The 20334-nt window shown below is 62.4% G+C and overlaps 1 protein-coding gene across 10 annotated transcripts in view; it reads right to left on the bottom strand.

Annotated features, from left to right (window-relative positions):
- CAMK2B (calcium/calmodulin-dependent protein kinase II beta) overlaps positions 1 to 20334 on the bottom strand; it is a 101995-nt gene that overhangs the window by 13890 nt on the left and 67771 nt on the right. For 3 of the 10 annotated variants that reach the window (XM_012646957.1, XM_012646956.1, XM_012646955.1), the window contains exons 5-15: positions 20014 to 20079; positions 13479 to 13551; positions 10253 to 10355; positions 10082 to 10165; positions 9415 to 9509; positions 9114 to 9236; positions 8578 to 8661; positions 7523 to 7565; positions 6433 to 6507; positions 1387 to 1424; positions 1142 to 1213 (exon numbers count right to left, since the gene is read on the bottom strand). In XM_012646957.1, the coding sequence (XP_012502411.1) occupies positions 1142 to 1213; positions 1387 to 1424; positions 6433 to 6507; positions 7523 to 7565; positions 8578 to 8661; positions 9114 to 9236; positions 9415 to 9509; positions 10082 to 10165; positions 10253 to 10355; positions 13479 to 13551; positions 20014 to 20079 (856 nt within the window). Of the gene's footprint in view, positions 1 to 1141; positions 1214 to 1386; positions 1428 to 6432; positions 6508 to 7522; positions 7566 to 8577; positions 8662 to 9113; positions 9237 to 9414; positions 9510 to 10081; positions 10166 to 10252; positions 10356 to 13478; positions 13552 to 20013; positions 20080 to 20334 lie in introns of all 10 variants that reach the window. The other 7 variants (XM_012646961.1, XM_012646958.1, XM_012646964.1 and 4 more) reach the window with 5 other exon arrangements.

The raw sequence follows: 20334 nt of genomic DNA, 5'->3' as shown, positions 1-20334 counted from the left end.
CTCCCCCACCCTCTGCTGCCTAAGCCCTCTACCCCAGCATGGGGGGCACAGGTTCGAAAATGTCATGGGTGTGGGGGTGGCACATGGGATGGACGGGGTCCGAGATGGGGCTGGCTGTGAGGCTGGAGTGTGGGCTGGCACCAGGGTACCCTCCGGCCATGGCCCAGCTGCTCTGACAGCTCCCCTCACAGGACAGCCCTCCTCTCCTGGGGCTCAGGGTGGCCATTTGGTAAACCCAGCCTTCCCGCGGGCAGCCTGGGGCCGGCCCCCAGAAGCTGGCCTGGGGCACTTGAGGACCACCAAGCATGCTTCCAGCAAACTCAGGAACCTATAGGCCAGCAAGCCCCAAACCTCCTAGGACAGCTTAGGGGACAGCTGACCTGTAAGGGACACAGCACAGTGCTCCAGCAGGAAGGACAGTGCCCACGGCCCATAGCTCTGCATCTTTGGGAGCACCGCTGTGGGGTTCACCTGCATGGGAGCCCCCCAGGGCAAGGGGGCCAGAGCTGGCTAGGCACCCTCTTAAGAGGCAGTGAGGGGCACAGCAGGAACGTCGTGGGCACCCCGCCCTCCCAGCATGGGTGTGCTGGCTCCTGAGGGAAACACAGACGATGACAGCAAGCCCACCCTGGCTGCTACTGGCCCAGACTCCTCCCCACTGCACCATTGTGGCCCTGTCTCTCCATGGCACGTGGAATGTGTCACTCCGGGCTGCTCCCCCTGACCATGGGCTCTGGGTCGGCCTGCTTAGGGTGGCAGAGGAGGGTAGGGTCCCTGGGGGCAGGGAGTGTCGACTGCCTCACTGACCACCTGAAGCCTCCTGGGGAGACACCCTCAGGTCAGCACAGGTGGGAGGCTGGGCCTCTCCCCAGCACCCCGACGTCTCTGAGCCCCAGTGAGGGGCTCCCCAGAGCAGCCCTGCACCTGTCTGGACCTGGACCCCCCCACAAGCAGTGGCGTCTCCGCTGGGGGGCCAAGTCCTCCACTCCACCACGATCACCGCAGTGAGGGGTGAGGGGCGGGGGGCCAGGCATGTGCTATCAGAGACAGGCCGGGCAGGGCCAGACCCCACCTTCCCCCAGGCCCCTCACAACTGGGGGTGCAGGAGGTGCTGAGAGGCAGGGGCTGCAGAGTTCAGTACCAGGGCGGCAGGAGGCAGCGTCCCTTTGGGGCTGGTGACGGCCGCACTGTTTTTGGTGCTATTCGTCTGGGGCTGTGGAGAGAGCGGAGAGGAGCCCTTAGGTGGGAGAAGCGGCACACCACTCCCCTTCCCCGTGTCTGCCCAGCATGGAGGGAGGGGCCTTCCAGAGCGGGAGCCTCAGGGGCTGGGGGCAAAGCTGGAGGCTCTGGGCCCCCGGGCACCCCGAGGCCAAGCAGGCACCTCACCTTGACTCCGTCTGCTTTCTTGTTGAGTAAACTCTTGGCTGCTGCATTGGGAGGGAAGAGGCATCATGAGTGACAGGCCTGGGGCCCCCCGCAGCCCACCCCACCTCACCCCTTCACCTGCCTCCACTCTTTCCCCAGGAGCGAGGCCCGGTTCTCGGGGCAGGTGTGGCTTCTGCACCCAGGCTGGCTCTGAGCAGGCAGCTGGCCTGTCCTGGGGGGATGAGCCAAGGCTGCCCAAGGACCCTCGCCCCAGAACTGGCCCCTTCCCCAGCTGTCCTCTATGAGCCTGGGGCTCCCACGGGGCACCAGGATTTCTCCTTGGGTGCTGGGCAGCCTCCCAGCCCTGTGCCCCTTGGCTTCCGGGTCACATGCAGGCTCTTTCAAGAGGAAGGCGGGACGTGGGCCCCTCCTACCATAGGAACAAGGGATGAGCAGCACCATGTTGGGGATTAGGGCAGCTGAACTGGACACCGGAGAGGGGAGAGAGGGTCACACCCTCCACGGGGCTCCACCTCCCAGGCCAGGCATGTGTGGGCCGCCCCCGATCCCAGGCGCCTGCCCTGCTCTCGGACCCCTGCCGTTCCTCCTTCTGCACATGCCCTTGGCAGACAGGACTCAGCTCTGCACCAACGCTCTCGGCTTGGAGCACCCAAGAGGCAGCTTCGAGCTCCGTCCTGAGCTGCCCCGGGCAGCTCTGGCCTTGGGGCCACTTCTTGGCGGGCACTGATGGGCCAACACAGGCCTCATTGCCCACAAGCCTCCAAGGACCCCCTGGGGCGCAGCGACTGGGCCCCCACCTCACCCCAACATGCCTTGTTGGAGGTCAGGATAGGCCTGGCCCAGTCCCCAACATCTACACCCTCCATGGTGGTTAGAATTTTAATCGCAGAACAGAAAAAAAAAAATAGGAAGTCCGCTTACCTTACAGAAAAGAAAAGGTGAGGAAGGGAGGGAGTGAGGAAGAAGAGAGAGAGAAAACAAGGTTTGTGTCGGTTCGGGCAGGAGCGCACGTCTGCAGGCCCAGGGCTCGTGGAGACGAGCCGGGCGCAGCAGGGTCAGAGAAGCAGCCAGGCTGGACACGCGATGCGAGGGGACGACGGGGGAGGTGTGGGGTCCCTCGCCTCTGGGCCAAGCGGGGAAGGTAAGTGGCACAGCACCCCTGCGGCCGCGCAGGCCCTGACATCCGGTTCTCCTGCCTGCCTGGGGGGGCCCTGTGCTGCCCACACGGGCATGGGCAGAGACGCGGGACTCTGGGACTCCTTCCCGCTGGGAACGTACGGGCACACAGAGGCCTGGAGCCGCCGTGGTTCTCAAATGCCCCTTGCTCCCAGCAGCAGCATCACCCTGTACCATCAGAAATGCAATTCCCAGGCCCACCCTGACCTCCTGGGTCAGACCCTCTGGGGCGCTGAGCATCTGTCCCACAAGCCCTCCAGGCAGTCCTGACACTTGATGCTTGGGTCACCCCCCATTTCATTTCGGAGACCAGGAGGTCTTGCCCGCTGCCTGCTGGCTACATCCCTCCCTTCCCAGATGCCCACTGCCGCCCCCTGCACGGCCTGATCCCTCTCAGGCTGTGTGTGTGGACACAGTCATGACAGCCCAGTGGCTGCTAGTGACCCCGGGGACCCCGCAGGGTGGCCCTAGTGCCGCTGTAGCACGCGCAGTTTCCGTTCACAGCCTCCCCTCCCTCACAGATCTGTTAACTCTCAGAAGCTCTGTATCGAGCCCAGGGGCGCTCCCAGGATCCCTCAACAGGTCTTCCTGGAGTTAACCAGAAACCCGACGCCTGGGTCCTCCTCGGGAGCAGTGAAGGGGCACAGGCATCACTCCCGTCTCCAGGCCTGCCCCCTGCATTCCACCCTCCCAGGCCTGAGGCCCCCACCCCAGCGAAGCTGCAGCAGGACCACCCCCTGCCATGCCAGGGCAACCCTGCCCAGTGCGCTCAGCGACCAGAAATGCCGACTTCCCACTGCCCACAGTGCAGCCTGTGAAAAACCTCTCCCGCACTGTGGCGAAAAACTGCCTCCTGGTAAGTCACTGTGGAGGGGCAGGCCGGTCCTGAAGACTTGGGAACATGTGGCTCCTGGACAGCCCCTCCCCTGTCTGTGGACCCTACTCTCCCTCCTTCTTTCCTCCTCTCCCATGCACACGGCTCATCCCCAGGAATGCTGGCCCAGGCTGCCCCGTCTGCTCCCGGAGCAGGAGCCGGAGCCAGGCCCTGCAGAGGCTGCGCTGGGGCTCCCTGTCCTTGCTGGTGACAGCTGCCAACAGGGCTGGGGAAATGGGCTCCTCCCAGAGGCCTGAGGAAGGAGACAACCAGCCTCACCGTGAGGACACTTGCCGTGGCGGATGAGCAGACAAGCGAGGGCACCCCCATCCCTTCCAGAAACACACATTTCAAATGCGTGGCCAATCGAAATGGGCGGTTTGCAGAAGGCTGGCTTGACCCCCCTGCCGTAAGGAGAGCCACACACGCAGCCAGCCCGGTGGTATTTCTGGCCAGGTTCTGCACAGCACGGGCCAACAGGGGTCTGAGACTCGCCTGGGGCCAGCGTGGCACCCCTGGCAGTGGCGCAGGCCGGCTCTTCCCCTCAGTCCACCCTCTGATGACCCTCGCAGGAAAGGAGGCACCCGAGTTAAGCCCACGGGCAGGGTTGGTCCTAAGAGGGTTCCATTTATGTGCCCGAGTCCATCAAAACCCACATTTCCAAACTGCTACTGGAGACGTTAATAGCGTCAGTGGGGAAGAACAAGGACAGAAGTTCATAGCCAAGTGGGTGGGAAATGCCCCGCGTGAACCCGCCCTCCTCCAAGAACTCAGGCCATTGCCAGGGGCAAGGCTCTGGGAAGCCCTGCAGCAGACGCCCCTGTCATTTTAGTCAGTTCCCAAACACCCTTCCTGGTGAACCGCTTTTGTAAACCCTCACTGTGCACACCTTGGGCGCCATGTGGGGCCCACGGGCTGGGGCCGTCCTGAATGTATGGCTCCTGGCATTTCCCTGACATTCACGTCTCTGTCCTGGACTAGCTCCACATTCACTGTGGCCAGAACCCTGTTGACACCCATCTACACCAGCGTTCAAGGGCACGGGAGCGTCCCCCGTGCTGTCTCAAGTTAAAAGCATCGATCAGGTGTAGCAGGGACCAAGGCTGGGCCAAGCAGGCACAGGTGTCTCAGACACCCGGGCTAAGGCTCCAGTCCTCTGGAGGGCAAGGAGAGACCCTCTGCCCCCTACCCCGGCAGGGCGCTGCCCACTCCTGGGCTCTTCAGGCTGGGATGACTGCTGTCACCCCACAGCTGGCCAGACAGTGGGGGGTCTCCTTTGCTCTTACACCTGCTCAATGCAGGGCAGACTGCAACATGGTGCAGTCAGGGTCTCCCTGCTGACTAAGGGGGACTATGCCACACGGGGGGGGTCTGACCGACGGTACCAGACTCAGCCATCATCAAAGAAGTGAGACTCCCGCCACGTGTCTATGGGGTGCAGCTAAGCTGGGTAGACCTAGTGGGGCAGGTGGCCCCGTAGCACTGCCTCTGCCTTGCCCCGTTGCTGGTCACCCTGGACAGCCATGCTGGGCTCTGTCCACATGCACTGATCACCCTCCAAGACAGAGCGGCCCTCGGCGCCCAGGGAGGAGCCGCGCATGCACGGGCCTCATGCACCGTTGCCCCACGTTCACTTGCAGGCAGGCGGGTGGGCGTTGCAGCAGGAGCCCTGGGCAAAGGGCGGCGCAGAGGTGACTGTCTCTCGGCACTGTCCCTTGGGCAGCAGGGCCTCCCCAGGAGCCACTAGCCTCATCCTTTTCTAACCTCAGCCCCTTCCATATGTACCCCAGAAAAGCCTGTCAAATGAAGCAGACTCAGAAGTGCCCTCCCAGGGCGCCGCTGCTGGACAGGACCCCGGGGCTCATGTGAGGACACACTCCCTTCCCCAGGGACGGCCCGAGCCTCCCCAGGAGCGTTCTCTGGTTGGGAAGGCTGGGGTGCTCACCCACTGGGTAATCAGTGGGAGCTGGGGTGGATGGGCCTGGGGAGGGCAGTACCCAGGACCCTGAAGCCTTGTCCCCAGCCAATGCTGGAGGCATGACAGGAAACCGTCTGCATCTCGGCTCGGGAAGGACCCGGTTGGCCCCGTGTGCTCACCGGCTAGCTGAGGCCAGCTAAGCCTGCCCTACGCTCTCGCCAGCCCTCAGCTTGGGCTATGGCTGTGGTGCCCGCGAGGAGGTCCAGGGTCACCTAGCCCTCACAGGGTCTGCCCATGGTCACAAGCCGGCAGGCGGGCAGGAGCTGACTTGGGCCTCTGGGCTCTGGCCCTGGCTCCTGCTGGGGGGAGGGGTCGGCCCCGCAAGGCCCAGAGGAGCAGGTGGGCAGAGCCGGTGGGCAGAGCCGGCCTTCTCCCTTCCTGGTGCTTAGGGCCGGGTGAGGAGGACCTTGTAGAAAGACCCCAAGATGAAGCCTTCGAAGTCGCCTCAGTGTGCCCGGAGCCCCCTGGCGCTGGAGCAGCCTGTCCTGGGGGATTCTCAGGACAGACGTGAAAGTGTGGGACTCGGCAGCACAGACCACCAGCTCCGGGCAGGCCCCTTGGGGGCTGGTTGGGGATCGCCTTGCAGAAAGCACTGACCCAGAGCCCCACGGGCTCCCCTGGGTCGTGCCTCTGCCTCTCTGACCCTGCTCCCCATGGCTCTCCTTTCAGGAGTCAGACCCCGGCAGCAGGCCCAGGGGCTCCCTGCGGGGTCAAGGCCATTCTGAATGGGGAGTCTCTAGACCCCCAGATCTCAGAGGCCAGACCGGGAGGCTTGGTGTGGCCCAGGGATCACCTAGCCCAGCCCCTCCTCTTACAGATGAGGAGCGTGGGGGCTGCCTCCCTGCCCTCGAGGGGGGCTCTGCTGGGATGTGACCACAGCGGGAGCAGGGGCTCCCGGGGGCCTGGCAGCCTCTGGGGCAGCTCTGGAGCCTGGCCAGCAGCTGCGTGCAGCAGGGGGCTGCATGCTGGCAGGAGGGACAGGCGGGAGCGGGTGGGAGGCTGGTCAAGACACATCTACCTTGTTCCACCAGCCCCATGGTGGTGCCGGAGGCCGCGGTGGACATTGTGGCCGGAGCGGTGGTCTGTCTGCCCACTGTTAGCACCGGGTTAGAGACGAGGGGGAGGGAGGGGTGGGCGGACACAGACGAGGGGTGGGCGAGGTAAGGGAAGAAAAGAGACAAAGGAAGCAGAGAAGATTAGAGTTAAAGTTTAGGTGACCGATGGTTCCAGAATCCTTTTCTCAGGAGAGTGAAAACAAGATTGGGCTGATCGACATTGAAAAGCGTTTGCCTCCTTTCTCCTTAGAAAACCCCAGCGGGGGCTTCTCGTGCCCGCAGGGGCGTGGTGGGCACACAGCAGACAGGACAGTCCTATTAGTGTTGGTGTGATGCACCCGCTCCCGGTACAGTATCACAGCAAAAGTAACAGGATGGGGCAGGGAGGGGCGCCAGATGCAGACGGACAACGTGAGACGGATCACAGACGCTCGCACACTGAGTGTCAACGACGGAGAAGCCACGGGCACAGCTCGTCCAGGCCTGGGCCGCCGGCTCCACTCTGGGGCTAACGCCGTCCCCGGGGTGGGCCTGCCAGCGCCCTGGGCCTTGGGGGTCTCTAACAGACCCCCGGAGACCTTGCTTCCCCACCGCCCACCCTGAGTGACTGGGGCAGGCGGCTGCAGCTCGTCCAGACTCAGAAGGAGGCCCACGGAGCCTCCTGCGCCACCCCACGTCCCCTCTGCCTGCTGCCCGCACACGACACGGTGCTCAGAGTGCTCAGAACAACAAGGAGGCCACAGAGATGCCCAACAGACGCCTGGACAGACACACGCGGCACTGCGCCCCGGTGGTAGGCAGCACAGACACGTGTCGGGGCAGGGGACACAGACCTGGCACGAAGGTGATGGGCTGGGAGTGGGGGTGGCCCCAGGGGGCGTCGCCCAAGGAGAGAGCCCAGTTGGGCCAGGTGGGCAGAGGGGCTTGGAGCTGGTGCAGAGGCCGGTGGGGCCGGCAGCAGGGGGGGGCCGAGGGGCTCGTGGGAAAGGAGCAGCCTTCCTGGGCTGTCTCCAGGGCAGGGGCAGCCAGTCGCCCTGGAGAGGAAAGTCTCACCTGAGAAATTCCGCGTGGCCAGCATGGTGGTGAGGATGGCCCCCTGGGGAGAGACACAGACAAAGCCAGGGCAGTCCTGTCAGCGTCCCCTCCTGGCTTCTGGCCAGAGGCCCCCCCAGATGCTCAGGCTCACGGGCGCCTGGCACGATGCCATCATGGCCTCCTAGAGAGGCGAGAGTTCCAGGAACCTGGCAGCGGCACCACGACAGGTCACCTGCTTCCAGAATTCGCACACACCCTGCGCCCTAAACCAGCTGGCCGACCACGGCTCCTAAATGCTTCAAGACCCTGCAAGCTTCAGAGGTCACCAGGACCACCAGTAACCACAGCAGCTCCTCTGGGGTCTGGTTCCCCGATGGCTCCTCCTCTCCCTGACAGGCTCAGGGCAGTGGCGGCTGTCCTCAGGGCTTCGGGGATAACCACTTACTCAGAGACCAGCAAAGAGCTACCAGGCTGTTGATCCCTGGGCGCAGGCGTGGGCCTCTCCCTCGGCACCAGGCAGCCAAGGGACACAGCACCAGACTGCCACTGTCAGGGTCAGCTCTGGCCAGCAGGTGGGCCAGGCACGCTACTTGTGCCCACTTCCCTCTCCAGCCTCCCCGAGCCCACCAAGCCCAAGCACTCGGCTCTGCTCTCCTTACCAAACCTGCTCTGGGTCGGAAGCCTCTGGACTCACTCGAACTAAAGAGAGCATGCCTGCTAGAGGGTGTGTTCCGCCTGCAGAGCCCCAGGTGTGGCGCCTGCAGGGAGCTCCTTGGACAGTCTCTCCAAGGCTTCTTGGAAGCAGCATAGGTGATTTGGTGGCACTGGCGCTGGGCCTGGAGGCCAAGCCCACACCTGGCCCCAGGCCACCTCTGGGCTCATTCTCAAGCTGGACTAAGTTCACCTGCGGCATCTGGTCTGGAATTTGCCAACACGCAGAGTCCTGGGGGCACCAGCAACTGCTGGGCCTGCTGCCCCCCCCCCCACACCCCAGGTCTCCTTCCCTCCAGCATGGGTGCCACGGGGACGCAGGGAAGCACGGCAGTGCCAGGGGCTAGGGGCCAGTGCCTCACCTTGAGCTTCCTCCTGGCATTGAATTTCTTCAGACACTCCACTGTCTCCTGTCTGTGCATCATGGAGGCTACCGTGGAGCGTTGCTGCAGGGAGAGGGGCGGTCACATGGCAGCCAGGAGCCTGAGGGGCCAGGAGAGGCCAGGGCAGCAGGGCTCGAGGCATCCCGGAGCCCCCATGTGCTGAGAGCCACCAGCCACCATTGCAGCAAAAGGCCACCTGTCCCCATGGACCATCCCCACCTGCCTGTGACTCCAAGCCTTGTCCCTTCTGGCTTTGCCCACTCTGTCCCTCATGGACAGGACTGGGGTCAGGAGGAAGGGACCTGCTCTACCCTCCAATGCTCTCTGAGCCCCAACTCACAAACCCACCAGTGTGTCCCAAGCCAGAGATCACAAATAACACCCAGGGACACAGGGGACCTATTGGATACAAGGAACAGGACCTCAGGGCCCTCCTAGGGCTCTCGTCAGGGAAGTGGTCTGAAGCTACCTCCACCGGAAGCCCCTCCCCGCCGTGGGTGCCAAGGACAACTCACGCAGACCCACGGGTGCTTCAGGGCCTCGTGGGCTGTGATGCGCTTGGCGGGGTTGATTGTCAGCATCTGGTTGATGAGGTTTTTGGCTTCAGGAGTGACGGTGTCCCACTCGGGGGATGGGAACTGCAGGAGACAAGACACAGCTGAGTCTGAAGCCCCCTCCCCAGGCCGGGGCTGCGATTCTCATCTGTGGGCTTGGCCGCAGGTGGCTTCACCCCACTCCCAGCCTCTTCCCAGGCTGCCCCACCTGCCACACCCAGGGGTGGGGGGCAGGTCAGAGCAGGGTCCCAGGTGCACTCACGTCGTAGGCGCCGGCCTTGATCTGCTGATACAGCTTGTGCTGGTCCTCGTCCCAGAAGGGCGGGTAGCCCACGAGCAGGATGTACAGGATCACCCCTGTAGACGGAGCCCGTGAACACCGTGCCCACGCGCAGGGCACGGCCATCCATGGAGCTCGTGTCCTGCACCCTGACACCCAGCTCCCACGGCCCTGTGAGGGCACTGGGGTCCACAGAGTTCCTTTGCCCTCCGCACCGTGCTGGAGACACATAGGCAGAATGGCACAACCAGCCCCCACCACCCTGCCCATGCCCAGGCCCAAGGCCAGCCCCTCTGCTGTTCCCTGCCTCTGTGGGAGGGAACCCCCACCCAGGGAGGTGGCCCTGCTAAGTGGCCTGACAGCTACTCCCGTCTGCCCCTGTGCTCCTTCTGGCCCGCACCTCTGCTGAGTGCAGGTGCACACTGGGTGATGGGCCAGGGGTCACGCTGGCAGTTCTACTCTAGGTGAGGACGGAGCTCCAGGCTGTGCAGCAGAGCCCTGCCAAGGTTGCTCAAGGGCAGGCCTGGCACAGATAAACCTGGCTCAGGGCAAGGCGTGCCAGTCCCCTGCATGCTCCAGGATAGAGGTGGTGAGCCCCGACATACCCCAGAACACCTAAGGTCCCGCCATGCCCCAGGCCAGGTCTCACCACATGCCCAGATGTCCACGGGCTTGCCGTATGCCTCTTTGCGAAGGACTTCAGGGGACAGGTAGCCCGGTGTGCCAGCAAACCCTAGCCAAAGGGAAAGGGGCCATGAGGGGCCACCAGCACCTCCCTGCCCCCTGCCCACTGCCCGACGCCCCCGTCCCAGGCACTCACCAAACCATGCCTGCTGGTCCCCCTGTACCTCGATGGCCAGGCCAAAGTCTGCCAGCTTCACTGCAGCCCCTTTGCACTTGCTGGCCAGGAGCAGGTTCTCTGGCTGCAGGGAGATGACCGGCACGAGGACGAGTTGTTCACACCCGGGGGTGTTACAGCAAGGGATGCGGGTGACACGACAGAGACAACAATTTGCAGGAGGGGGGTACAGAAGTCTGACTCCTCTGCCCCGTGGTGTCCATAGGGCATAGCTAAGCCTTCACCCCTAGGCCTGCACCCCACAGCCAGTCTGTCCCGGGGACAGGGACAATAGCCCCTCAGCCAGGGCTCAGATCCCACTGAACAGGGGTTTGAGGGCCACTTGGACCAAAAGCTTGAGCTCACCCTTACAAGCAAACTCGATGTTCCCCACAGTGACCTCCAAAGGGCAAGGTGCCCCAGCATGCAGGGCAGCCAGGACATCCACCTGCCAGGCACAGTCCACCCACCAAGATCCCCCGGCTCCGGTGGGCCCCACCACTCGAGGCGAAAAGGAGGCCCCTGCTCCTTTGGGCACCCATGGGTAGGGAAGGCTCCTCAGGCCCTCCCTCAGGGAGCAGCGCCCTTGCTCAGGCTGGAGGAATGTGCGTTCCCTATCCTGTAGCAAGGCCAAGGAGGCTGCTGTCCTCAGACTGAGGACCCTTGACGCTGAGGGCCTCAGGGGCTCCCAGGGCTGCTGCATCCCCTGGGACCGTCCTGTCCCAGCTTCCAAACTTGGCAGGACCCGGCCTATCCCTGTGGCCTCGTCACCTACCAGCTGCTGTGCTCAGCGCCCCGCAGGGAGCTCTCTGCTGCTGGCCTTCCTAACCCTTGACCACCAGGGGGCTCCCTGGGACCTTCAGGTCCCCTTGGCCGGCCTCCCAGGCTGCCCTTCCCTTCAGAAGTGCCACGAGATCCTGGCACTTCATCCCCTCCGACAAGCCGCCTGCAGGGATCACACTGCCACTCCATGAGCCACTAAAAAGGACAAAACACTGCCACTCAACCTGCTTTTTAACACCGGGTGTAAATTTCAGAGATTTTTAAATGTGCCAAAGTGGCCCTTAGAGTGGATGAGCTACACTAACCCCACGTGGACAGACTCCTGCTCCCCTGAGCTGCGAGCGCCCCACACAACAGAAACCCAGAGCTTCCTCGGGGAGCTCCAGTCCTGCCCTGGTGGGGTGCAGTCAAGGCCCTGTGACCCCTTGGAAGTGTCAGGGGGCCCTGTCCCCCACCTTGACCTCTCCATCTCTTCAGGTGACAGGCTGGGACACATGCATCCCTGCCTGCTGAGCACTGGCCCAGAGGCCCCTGGACATCTCGATTTTGCCACCGTGAGTGGGGCAGGGTCCCACGCTCCCTGCACACATGCGTGGAGAAGGCTGGGAGAGGGCAGGGCCTGCGGGCTGGGGCCCAGCACAGAGCACACTCACGGTATGTGCCCCTCCTCGGAGGACGGACCAGCATTTCTTCCCAAGGAGAGGAAGGAGCATTAAATGAACTTGAAAGCCCCAGGCAGCCCCAGGCAACAAGGCCTGGGGGCCCCTGGAGGGAGCTTGGAGGCTGGGCCCACCCGCTGGGCCGCGCAGTGATGCCCCCACCTCCAGCCTCCACCCCGGCTCCCTCACGGTCCGCCATGATGGTGCCGACTTCCCTCAGCCACCCTCTGCCACGGGGTGAGTGAATCCGCCATGGTACCCCTCCCGGCTTGTCTCAATCCACCTGGTGGATTTCTATCCAAGAGAGGAGGGATATTCTGTCCCCCTCAACAGGAGGAGGGAGGCCACAGCAAGAATTCTGTCTCCAGAACGGGAGGGGAGCACTGACCTCCACTCCTATGCCTTGGCCTCAAAGGTAACTAACTAGGTCAACTGTGGGTCTGGGGACAAAGTGCCCATGTTCCCTCGCAGGAGAACCACTGAGTCCCGACAGGAGCACCTGCAGCCACCTCCCCCCAGCAGCCCGAGCGGGCCGGTCAGATAAGACAGAGGCAGGACCCACTCGGACGTGCACACCTGAGGGAGCAGGGCAGGCAGGGGCGGGCACGTGAAAGGCACAGGGGAGGGTTTTGGGTGTGCTCTTGGTGTGACACCCTCCCCAGAGCAGCTGCAAAGATCAGCCCCCCTCATCGATGGCCCAAGGAAGGGCGTGACCCCCCTGCATGCAGCACAAACATCCATGGGAAGGTTGGTCTTAAATGCCATCAGGGCAACAGGCCCAGGGGACGCACTGCCTGCCTGGCCAGAGAGGAGCAACAGCTGAACCAAGCCTTGGAGACGGTGGGGCAGGAGGAGGAGGGTGGAAGGGAGGGAGGAAGGGAGTAGACAGGAAGGGAAGCTTCTGAGAGGCTCTGGTCACCTTGTGTCCTGGGGGTGACAAACCTTTTGAATAGAGCCTGGAGCTGCTTTGCCCAGAGCTGAGCTGTGGGCAGCAGAGATGTAGAGAAAGGGCTGGGAGGACCTGGCAGAGCCAGGCAAGGCCTGCTCTCACCACCCTATTCCCAGCGGCATCAGCCCTCTGTTCCCCATGTGTCCCCACCTGCCAGGGCCATGTCATGGAGAGAGCCCAGAAAATGAGACCCTGAGTGGACATTTGCTAATAAACTGATTTCTGAAGACTGCCCCTCCCAGCCCTGGAGGCCTGGAGGCTTTGGGAGAGACGTGTGCAGACACCCCCACATGTGCACATGCATGCACATGTCTACACGCACATATGTGCAACACACACGTGCACACACAGCACACACCCATACACACACAGGCCCACACACATATGCACACATGTGTGCACCCACATGTACACATGTGTGCACGCACAGGTGCACCCACTTACACATACAAATGACCACTCATGAAGACATGCACACATGCCCCTCCATGTATGCACATGCATGCATTCCCACACATGAACGCGTACGCACACTCATAAGCATGTATGCACACGTCCCAACACTCACACAATACCTCCATGCAAACACACACACACACGCCTCCATGCACGTCTCCACACGCATGTGTCTCCACATTCATGTACACACATGTGCACATACACACACTGTGTGCATGCACGCATGTATACGCACACGTGCACACACCCCCCACACCTCCCCAGTGGTGCTCTGCACTGCCCAGCCCCTCACACCTCCTTATACACTACATGCAGGTATGGACAATAGACATCTGGCACAAATGGGCTGGGGACTCACCTTGAGGTCTCTGTGGACAACCCCCATTTGGTGACAATGGAGAACGGCCTCCAGGATCTGCTGGATGCAGTGACTGCAGCAAACAGCAGGCAGGTTAGTGCAAGTGGCTGGGGTGGGGCTGGGGAGGGAGCAGCAAGAGGAGGTGCTGGGGGCAGGGGCTGGAGTGCTGTCTGGTACTGGGTGTGGTCCCCAGCCTGGGCGACTGGGCGATGTAGGGGGTCAAGGGGAGAGGAGATGCTGGCCAGGAGGGGCCTATGGGGATCCTTCCTCACCCGCAAGGCCAGCAAGCCTGGCCCTGGTTCTGCCTTCCCCTCTGGGCCCGCCTCTGCTCAGGCCAGGCCCCCAGGAGGGACTTTCAGAGGAAACACCCCGTCCCCAGGCTCATGTTGGCCAAGGCAGATGCTCAGCTGGACGCCCTCAGGAGGCCAGGCTGGGCCTGTACCCTGCAAGGGGCAGGCAAAAGGGAGGAAACCAAGGCAGGGAAGGGCCAAGGAAGGCTGGGGGCGGGGGCGGGGCGTGTCCTGGTACGTGGCCCCTGCTTCACTCTGGAGCAGCAATGATGCACTCATTCACGTGTTATTTAGTCATGTTTAACAGATGTGAATCTAAGCTTCCATGCCTTAGATGGCTAGTGGCCGCCATGGTGGGTGGCTCAGTTCTAGCAGCACGGTGGGGCGGGGGGGTGAGGGGGGGAAGGGGAGGTGTGGAGGGGTCTAGCTCTGCTCCCAGGGGCCTGAGGGGCTGGGCAGAGGCCCTGTGTGCACAGCCAGCTCTCCTGGCATGGGGGCAGCCCTGAGCACAGGGAGCTTCCCTTTCAACCATTCCGTAGCCAAGGAGGGCTATGAGCAGAAGTCCTGGGGCCCTTCCAGGACATAACTGGCTGGGAGAGGCCCAAGCTGCCCCCAGGCCACCTCCCTGACACCTGTGCTGGAACACAGTAGATACAGGGTCACCCAGTCTCTGCACACTGAGACCCTGTGGTTGGAGCCTGCCTCCTCCCAGATGCCCCCCCACCCAAGGGGACACCTCCATGCCGCAGGGTGACAGCAGCTACCATAAAGCCTACCCTGCTGGGCTGGAGGCATTTGCCACAGGCTGCCTGGAGCCCACCTGCTAGAGTCTCCGTCATGAGCCCTCAGGCAGGGGGAAGGGAGGGACAGGCAGACCCCCTCAGAACCCCCTGTCCTAGCCAGATCCTGGAGGGGGTACAGTGGGGTGACCAAGGTCAGCAAGACAAGTGGGCTTTGTTTTTCTGATGGCAAACTCCGGGAGGGAATGGGAGTCCAGCCCCCTTCCTCACACAGCTCCCACTCCTCCTGGCCACATATGGACAGTGGCGGCCACTGCATTAAAAAGTGAACCTGAGTTTCCTCCCTAAGGACACCCAGCCCTCAGAGAATCCTACGGAGACGATGGACTCCTGAGGTCTGTGGGGTTCCAAAGGAGCCAGGCCCAAACCTGTAGGAGAGAGCCCCTTGGTGGCCCCCTTCAATGTCACCAAGGGCAGGAACCACAATCCCATAGCCACCCCCGTGCTCTGGGGTCTCCTGGCCTCCCATCCTGCCCCTGCCACTCAGGTTGGGGGCTGTGTCCCTGCAGCCAGCCTATGGAGAGCCACTGTGAGGAGCATCCACTGCCCATGCACCTCTCAGCTGCCTGGAGCAGTCCCTTGTCCGTGTCCCCGAGGAGCCCAGCCCCTGCTACTTTGAATGGCACTCAGCCCCCGCACGCCGGCCGGCCATCTGTGGCCACAGCAAGGCCTGTGACTGACCACAGCAGGCCGAGGGGCCTCACTCAGGTGGGTGGACTCCGCCTCCCGCAGTCTGCCCAGGACAGGAAGCCAGGGCTGGGGGGCTGAGGCTATGTGGTCAGATGTCCTCCCTGGACCCTGCAGAGCGCAGGGGGGCTCAGTGTGACCCTCCCAGGGGCCAACCAGCCCCTTCATGCACTGTTATGCAACATGGACAGCCAGATCCTGTGGTCACTCTGCGCCCAGTTTGACAGGGGAGGGAGCATAGATCTTGGGTTCCTCCTGCCCCAGCCATGGCACCCTTTTCTCCAGCCCTTCCTTGTGGTCTGCGACAGCCCTGCAGGCTGGCCTTTCCTCTGCCCTCAGGCGCTCTCCCCTTGGAAGAGATCTGTGTGGAGCCAGAAGTCATCAGGAAGTGCCCCCTCCCTGGACACCACCAACAGGGGCTCGGCCATGCACACCCATGATCCACTGCTGAGGGCGGAGTTGGCGCCTTCCTTGTTGCAATTCTCCAGCCGCAGACTTACTGAGAGTGTGGCGGGTCCTGGCTGCAGCTCCGGTCATGCCTGCTTCCTACCCCCTCCCCAGCCACGTGTCTCCCCGCCTCCACGGCCAGGGTGCCCAGGCCTCCTTGGCGTCCCCTGCTGGTGGTGCAGGGCCCCAAACTAACGCCAGAGACATGGCGATTGCTGAGCCAGCGTCTGGTCTACACCTCTCCATGGTGTCCACGAGGGTGTCACAGGGACTTGGCACATGTTACTGAAATCAAGGCCCTCCCCGTGCCTTGTCCACTGTCATGAAGGTTCCAGGTGCTGCACATACGTGACCATGAACAAGCCAGGATTCCCCAAGAGAGCCCTGTGCTGGGGCTACACCAGGCTGAGCTGACGATGCTGCCTGCAGGTGGCATGGGACACCCACCTGGCCCGAGAGCAGGCCCCCGCCCTCTGGGGACCTCTCCTCACATTGCTCTTCTCCTGGTCTCCAGTCTGAGACCACAGCCCTGGGCGGACTCGAGGCCCACTCGCTGGACATGCAGTCCCGCCTGCCCCACCTGTCAACATCGTACCGCCTTCTCCAGGCAGGGCCCACCCGTCTAGGGGCCTTTGTTCAGGTTCTGAATAGTCTAGGGAGTCTTTTCTGTGGTCAGCATTGTTCCCAAGCAGCATTCTGGACGTTATTCTCAGTTCGGGCTCTGACGTCCTCCCCCTGGGGACAGTGAGCACCTCACAGGGTCCCTTTGGGCATTTCTCATAAGCCATACTGCTTTTTAAGGTTTCTAAAGAACAGGTTCTAAATGTTTTGAACTCTGCTTCCCCTGATTTGAAAAAGACACGGACACTCCTCGGTTTCCCCATAAACTCCAAGGTAAAGGTCCTGCTTCCTCCAAGGAGGAATTCCCAGGCTTGTTGGTTAGAAAGTTCAGCAAAGTACTTCCTGTCTTGTTTCCTCTTGTTCCTGAGATGCAACTCACCCAGAAATCCACCGGGTGCCCCTTGGTCAGCAACTCTAGGCCCTGGGCAGGCAGCTGGGGGTCTGTTCATGACCCCCCGCCCCAGGCCAGATCTGTCTCACCAGGAAAGCCCCCCCCCACCTGCTCTGCCCAGGGGCTCGGCCCACTCCTGTCTCGGCACACCCTGGCTCTGTTCAGCCCTGGGCTCTACCGGGGTAAGCCGAGCTCCCCTTCCTTGCCACTCTCCTGCTGCGAGTTTGCCGCCGTGCCTGTGGGGTACAGCTCCCTGGGGCCTCCACACCAGACTCCGTTAGGCTGTACTGCCTGGAGGCAGAAGCACAGCCACAAAGATCACACCACCTCAGGCCACCAGGCTTCCCATCCCGGCAGTGCTGTCTCCCGGGGCAGGGAACAGGCTCACCAAGAAAAAGAGGAAGCCTGAGACTGTGTGAGCCCGCTGAGGCCTGGGCCCCGTGGGTGCAGGATACCCTGGGTGGGGCTGGAGCTGGCCCCATCAGCTGGCCTGCCCAGGAGGACTCTCCCCTCCCACCCACGGCCGGCCCCTCCGTGGCCCAGCCTCTGCCGCATCACCGCCTGGATCCTGACCCCCTCCATGGGACTCGGGCTGTTTGTCCCCACCTCACAGTCTGCTACTGAGCACCCTCCATTTGAGGCCCGAAGCCCTAAGAGAGACAGCAGAGTGCGTAAGAGAAAACTAGGGGTTTGTAGGTGGGACAGGGAGAAACCCCGGCCCAGAGCCCCCATATCGTCTGGGCCAGTTCCCAGGGACCCCAAACACCCAGGGGTGCCTGCCACATCGGAAGTGCCCTGGGCAGGAGGTGGGGACACTTGCCATCAGCGTGAGCAGGGAGCTGCCTGGTGGAGCAGAGGGCCCTTCCCTCCCGGCACTCTACAGTTTGCTCTGGCGAAGGTTCCCAGGACCTGAACAGCTCACGATCTCCTGATCTTCTTCCTTCCTGAGCCCACCCTGAGGCTACTCCAGTCCTAGCAGGGGTCCCCATGGCCAGACGGGTAGGACCCCTGCTGCTAGGCCAGGCATGGGGGGCTGCGTCCATGTCCATCGGGGACGCAGGCTGGGTAGGAGGGGCAGCGAGTGAGAAGTGGAGGCGGCGCCTGTGGACTGGACAGAGTGGCTGACGCTCTGGGAGGGAAGCTAGCTGGTGTGATGAGGACGCCACACAAGACCCTGCCACCTGTGGCCGGAGCCGCCTCCTCCAGCCTCTGCCTAGGGGTGGGGGCGTGGCATTCGGAGGTGGCTGACTCACAAGCAGCCCCCTAGATTGGGGAACAACAGGTGGAGTGGGTCCCCTGTGCATCTCCTTCCTAATACCTGATGAGCACAGGGACCCCTAAATCCCCCAGGGTGCCAGGAGGGATCCCCAGGAGCAGAGGGGGCTCCAAGGTTGGAGGACATTGACAAGGAGGTGAAGGGAGCATCAGAGAGGGCAGGTCACTGGGGGCCAGGGCAAGGCAGGGGGCAGCGGGGGTGGGGAACGATGGCTGGGGCACAGGCAGGTGTGGGTGTGGGTCATGGGAGGGGCAGGGGCATGCCAGACCCTGGGGTGGTACCCTGGGGGGTTCAGTCCAGGTGGACCCTAGGCTGTGGGGTCCCATCTGTGGCTGGGGGGCTCTGGGCAGCCACGTGCCCCACCCTTGCCTCTTTCGGCACCTCAGGGAACTCGGCCCACCCCAGGGCCCCACCTGCCCTGCAGGTGACTGGATGGGCATCAGGGACGCTCCTGTCTACCTGCCCAGCAGGCCCCCACCAACATGCCCTGTGCTGACACCCGCTCCAGCATTACAGGGCAGGAGGAGGTGGCTCCATTCCACTCGCCACTTTTCTTGTAAGTGGACTATAAAGAAAAACCTAGTCTCCCTCAACTCCAAGGGGACGGGCCACTTCCAGGCTGTTTGCAAAACCCAGGAGCCTAAGAAAAGAATCCAGTACCCCTGAGCGCATTGGGGATTTGGGGCCAAAAGGAGGGTTCCAGCCTTGTGTCTGTCCCCACCAGCCCCTGGGAGGCCATGGCACTGGGGCTGCACATGGCTGCCCAGATTGGGATGTGGCCTGCTGCGGTGGGCAAAGTTGCCGGCTGGTGCAGAAGCTAGTCACATCAAGCTATTTTTAAAAAATAATATTCATTTTTCTTGATTAGAAAATAATCCATACTCATTAAAGAAGAGTTTTTAAAATAGACAAAGAAGATAAAAAGTATAAAATCATCCATAACTCCACTTCCTAGAAGGGCCACTATTGGCCTTTTTTCTTTTTTAAATGCACCTCTCTGGGGCACAGTGTGGGCATAGCCCAGCGGGTGGGCAGAGTGACGCCCTCAGCTGTCCCTGAGGTGAGATGCACTGTTATGAGTGACGTCCCTGTCATGGGTCAGGTGTTATCTGGCCTGGGCCACAGTAGGCCAGCAGTGACCTATCCTTCCAGGGACAGGGGCCCTGTCACCTCCACAGCTAACATCTGCCATCCCTCAATCTGGCCCCCAGCAACTATGCCACAAACAACCATCTCTGAGACCATTGTCCCTCTTCATCCCCTGGTGAGGCTGGCCCCACGGGAAGGGCTTCCCTGAGGTCCAAGGGAAGCCCCGCCTGGATAGAATCCAAGTCCCCCCAACCCGCCCCCACACTGGGGGGCCCACAGGCCCGAGGCCAAGCCCTGCGAATGGGGCCTTGGGCACAAAGGAGAGGTGGCTTTTCGGCCCTGTGTGGGGTTTCGGGTCTCCCATGCCCAGTGCCTGGGGTGTGGGTCAGCAAGGAGGCGGGCCCTGGAAGGAGAATGAGTGGCACCTTTCCCAGCCAGCTGCCACCAGCAGGCTACCCACTTCCCTTCACTTTATACTCAAGCTTGGTGAGGACACCATGGAAGGGGAAGGGCATTTGGGAACTGCTCATCTCCATGGGGAAGGTTAGCCAAGGGGTGTCCCTCAGGGGCCATGGACCGAGACATCAAGAGGAGGGCAGCCTGCGACCACACACGTCTGCTGCTCCTCCCCAGCAGCCACCCGCTCTGTGCCAGTTCTAACCCTAGGGAAAATGGTGCAGGTCGGGGCCACTCTGCCAGTGGGAGCCAAGAACACACGGGCTGCCCCTGTTCCTTCCACTCATTCAGAGAGCTCCCAATAGGGCCAGGTGGGGCTGTTGGCCGGTGGGCAGACCAATACCCCACTCAGCTGGGGAGGGGACACTGCTGCACAGGAACAGATGTGGGTTGGAAGGGGCAGGAGTGGGGCTGAAGGAGGGACAGGCAAAGGCATAAGGGAAGTGGGGGCAGGACGGGGGGAGGGCTCCACACCCACCTGGCATCAGCCTCGCTGTAGTACTCTCTCGCCACAATGTCTTCAAAGAGCTCTCCACCAGTAACCCTATGGGAAAAGCAGCAGGGGTCACAGATTCTGGGGATCCCTGTCACCCTGTCTCCTTCATCACTATTGCCACCGCCATCACCACCATCATCACCGTCAGCACCATCAGCACCATCACCACCACCATCGCCACCACCATCATCACCATCACTGTCACCACTATCACCTCCATCACCATCACTGTCACCGTCACCGCCATCACACCATCACCACCATCACCACCTCCACTCTATCACCATCATCACTTAGGACTGA

The sequence above is a fragment of the Propithecus coquereli genome, unplaced genomic scaffold (genome assembly GCF_000956105.1).
Source record: "Propithecus coquereli isolate 6110/MARCELLA unplaced genomic scaffold, Pcoq_1.0 Scaffold252, whole genome shotgun sequence".
Lineage (NCBI taxonomy): Eukaryota > Metazoa > Chordata > Mammalia > Primates > Indriidae > Propithecus > Propithecus coquereli.
The sequence above is the reverse complement of the archived record's forward strand: the minus strand, read 5'-3'. Positions and strand labels throughout refer to the sequence as shown.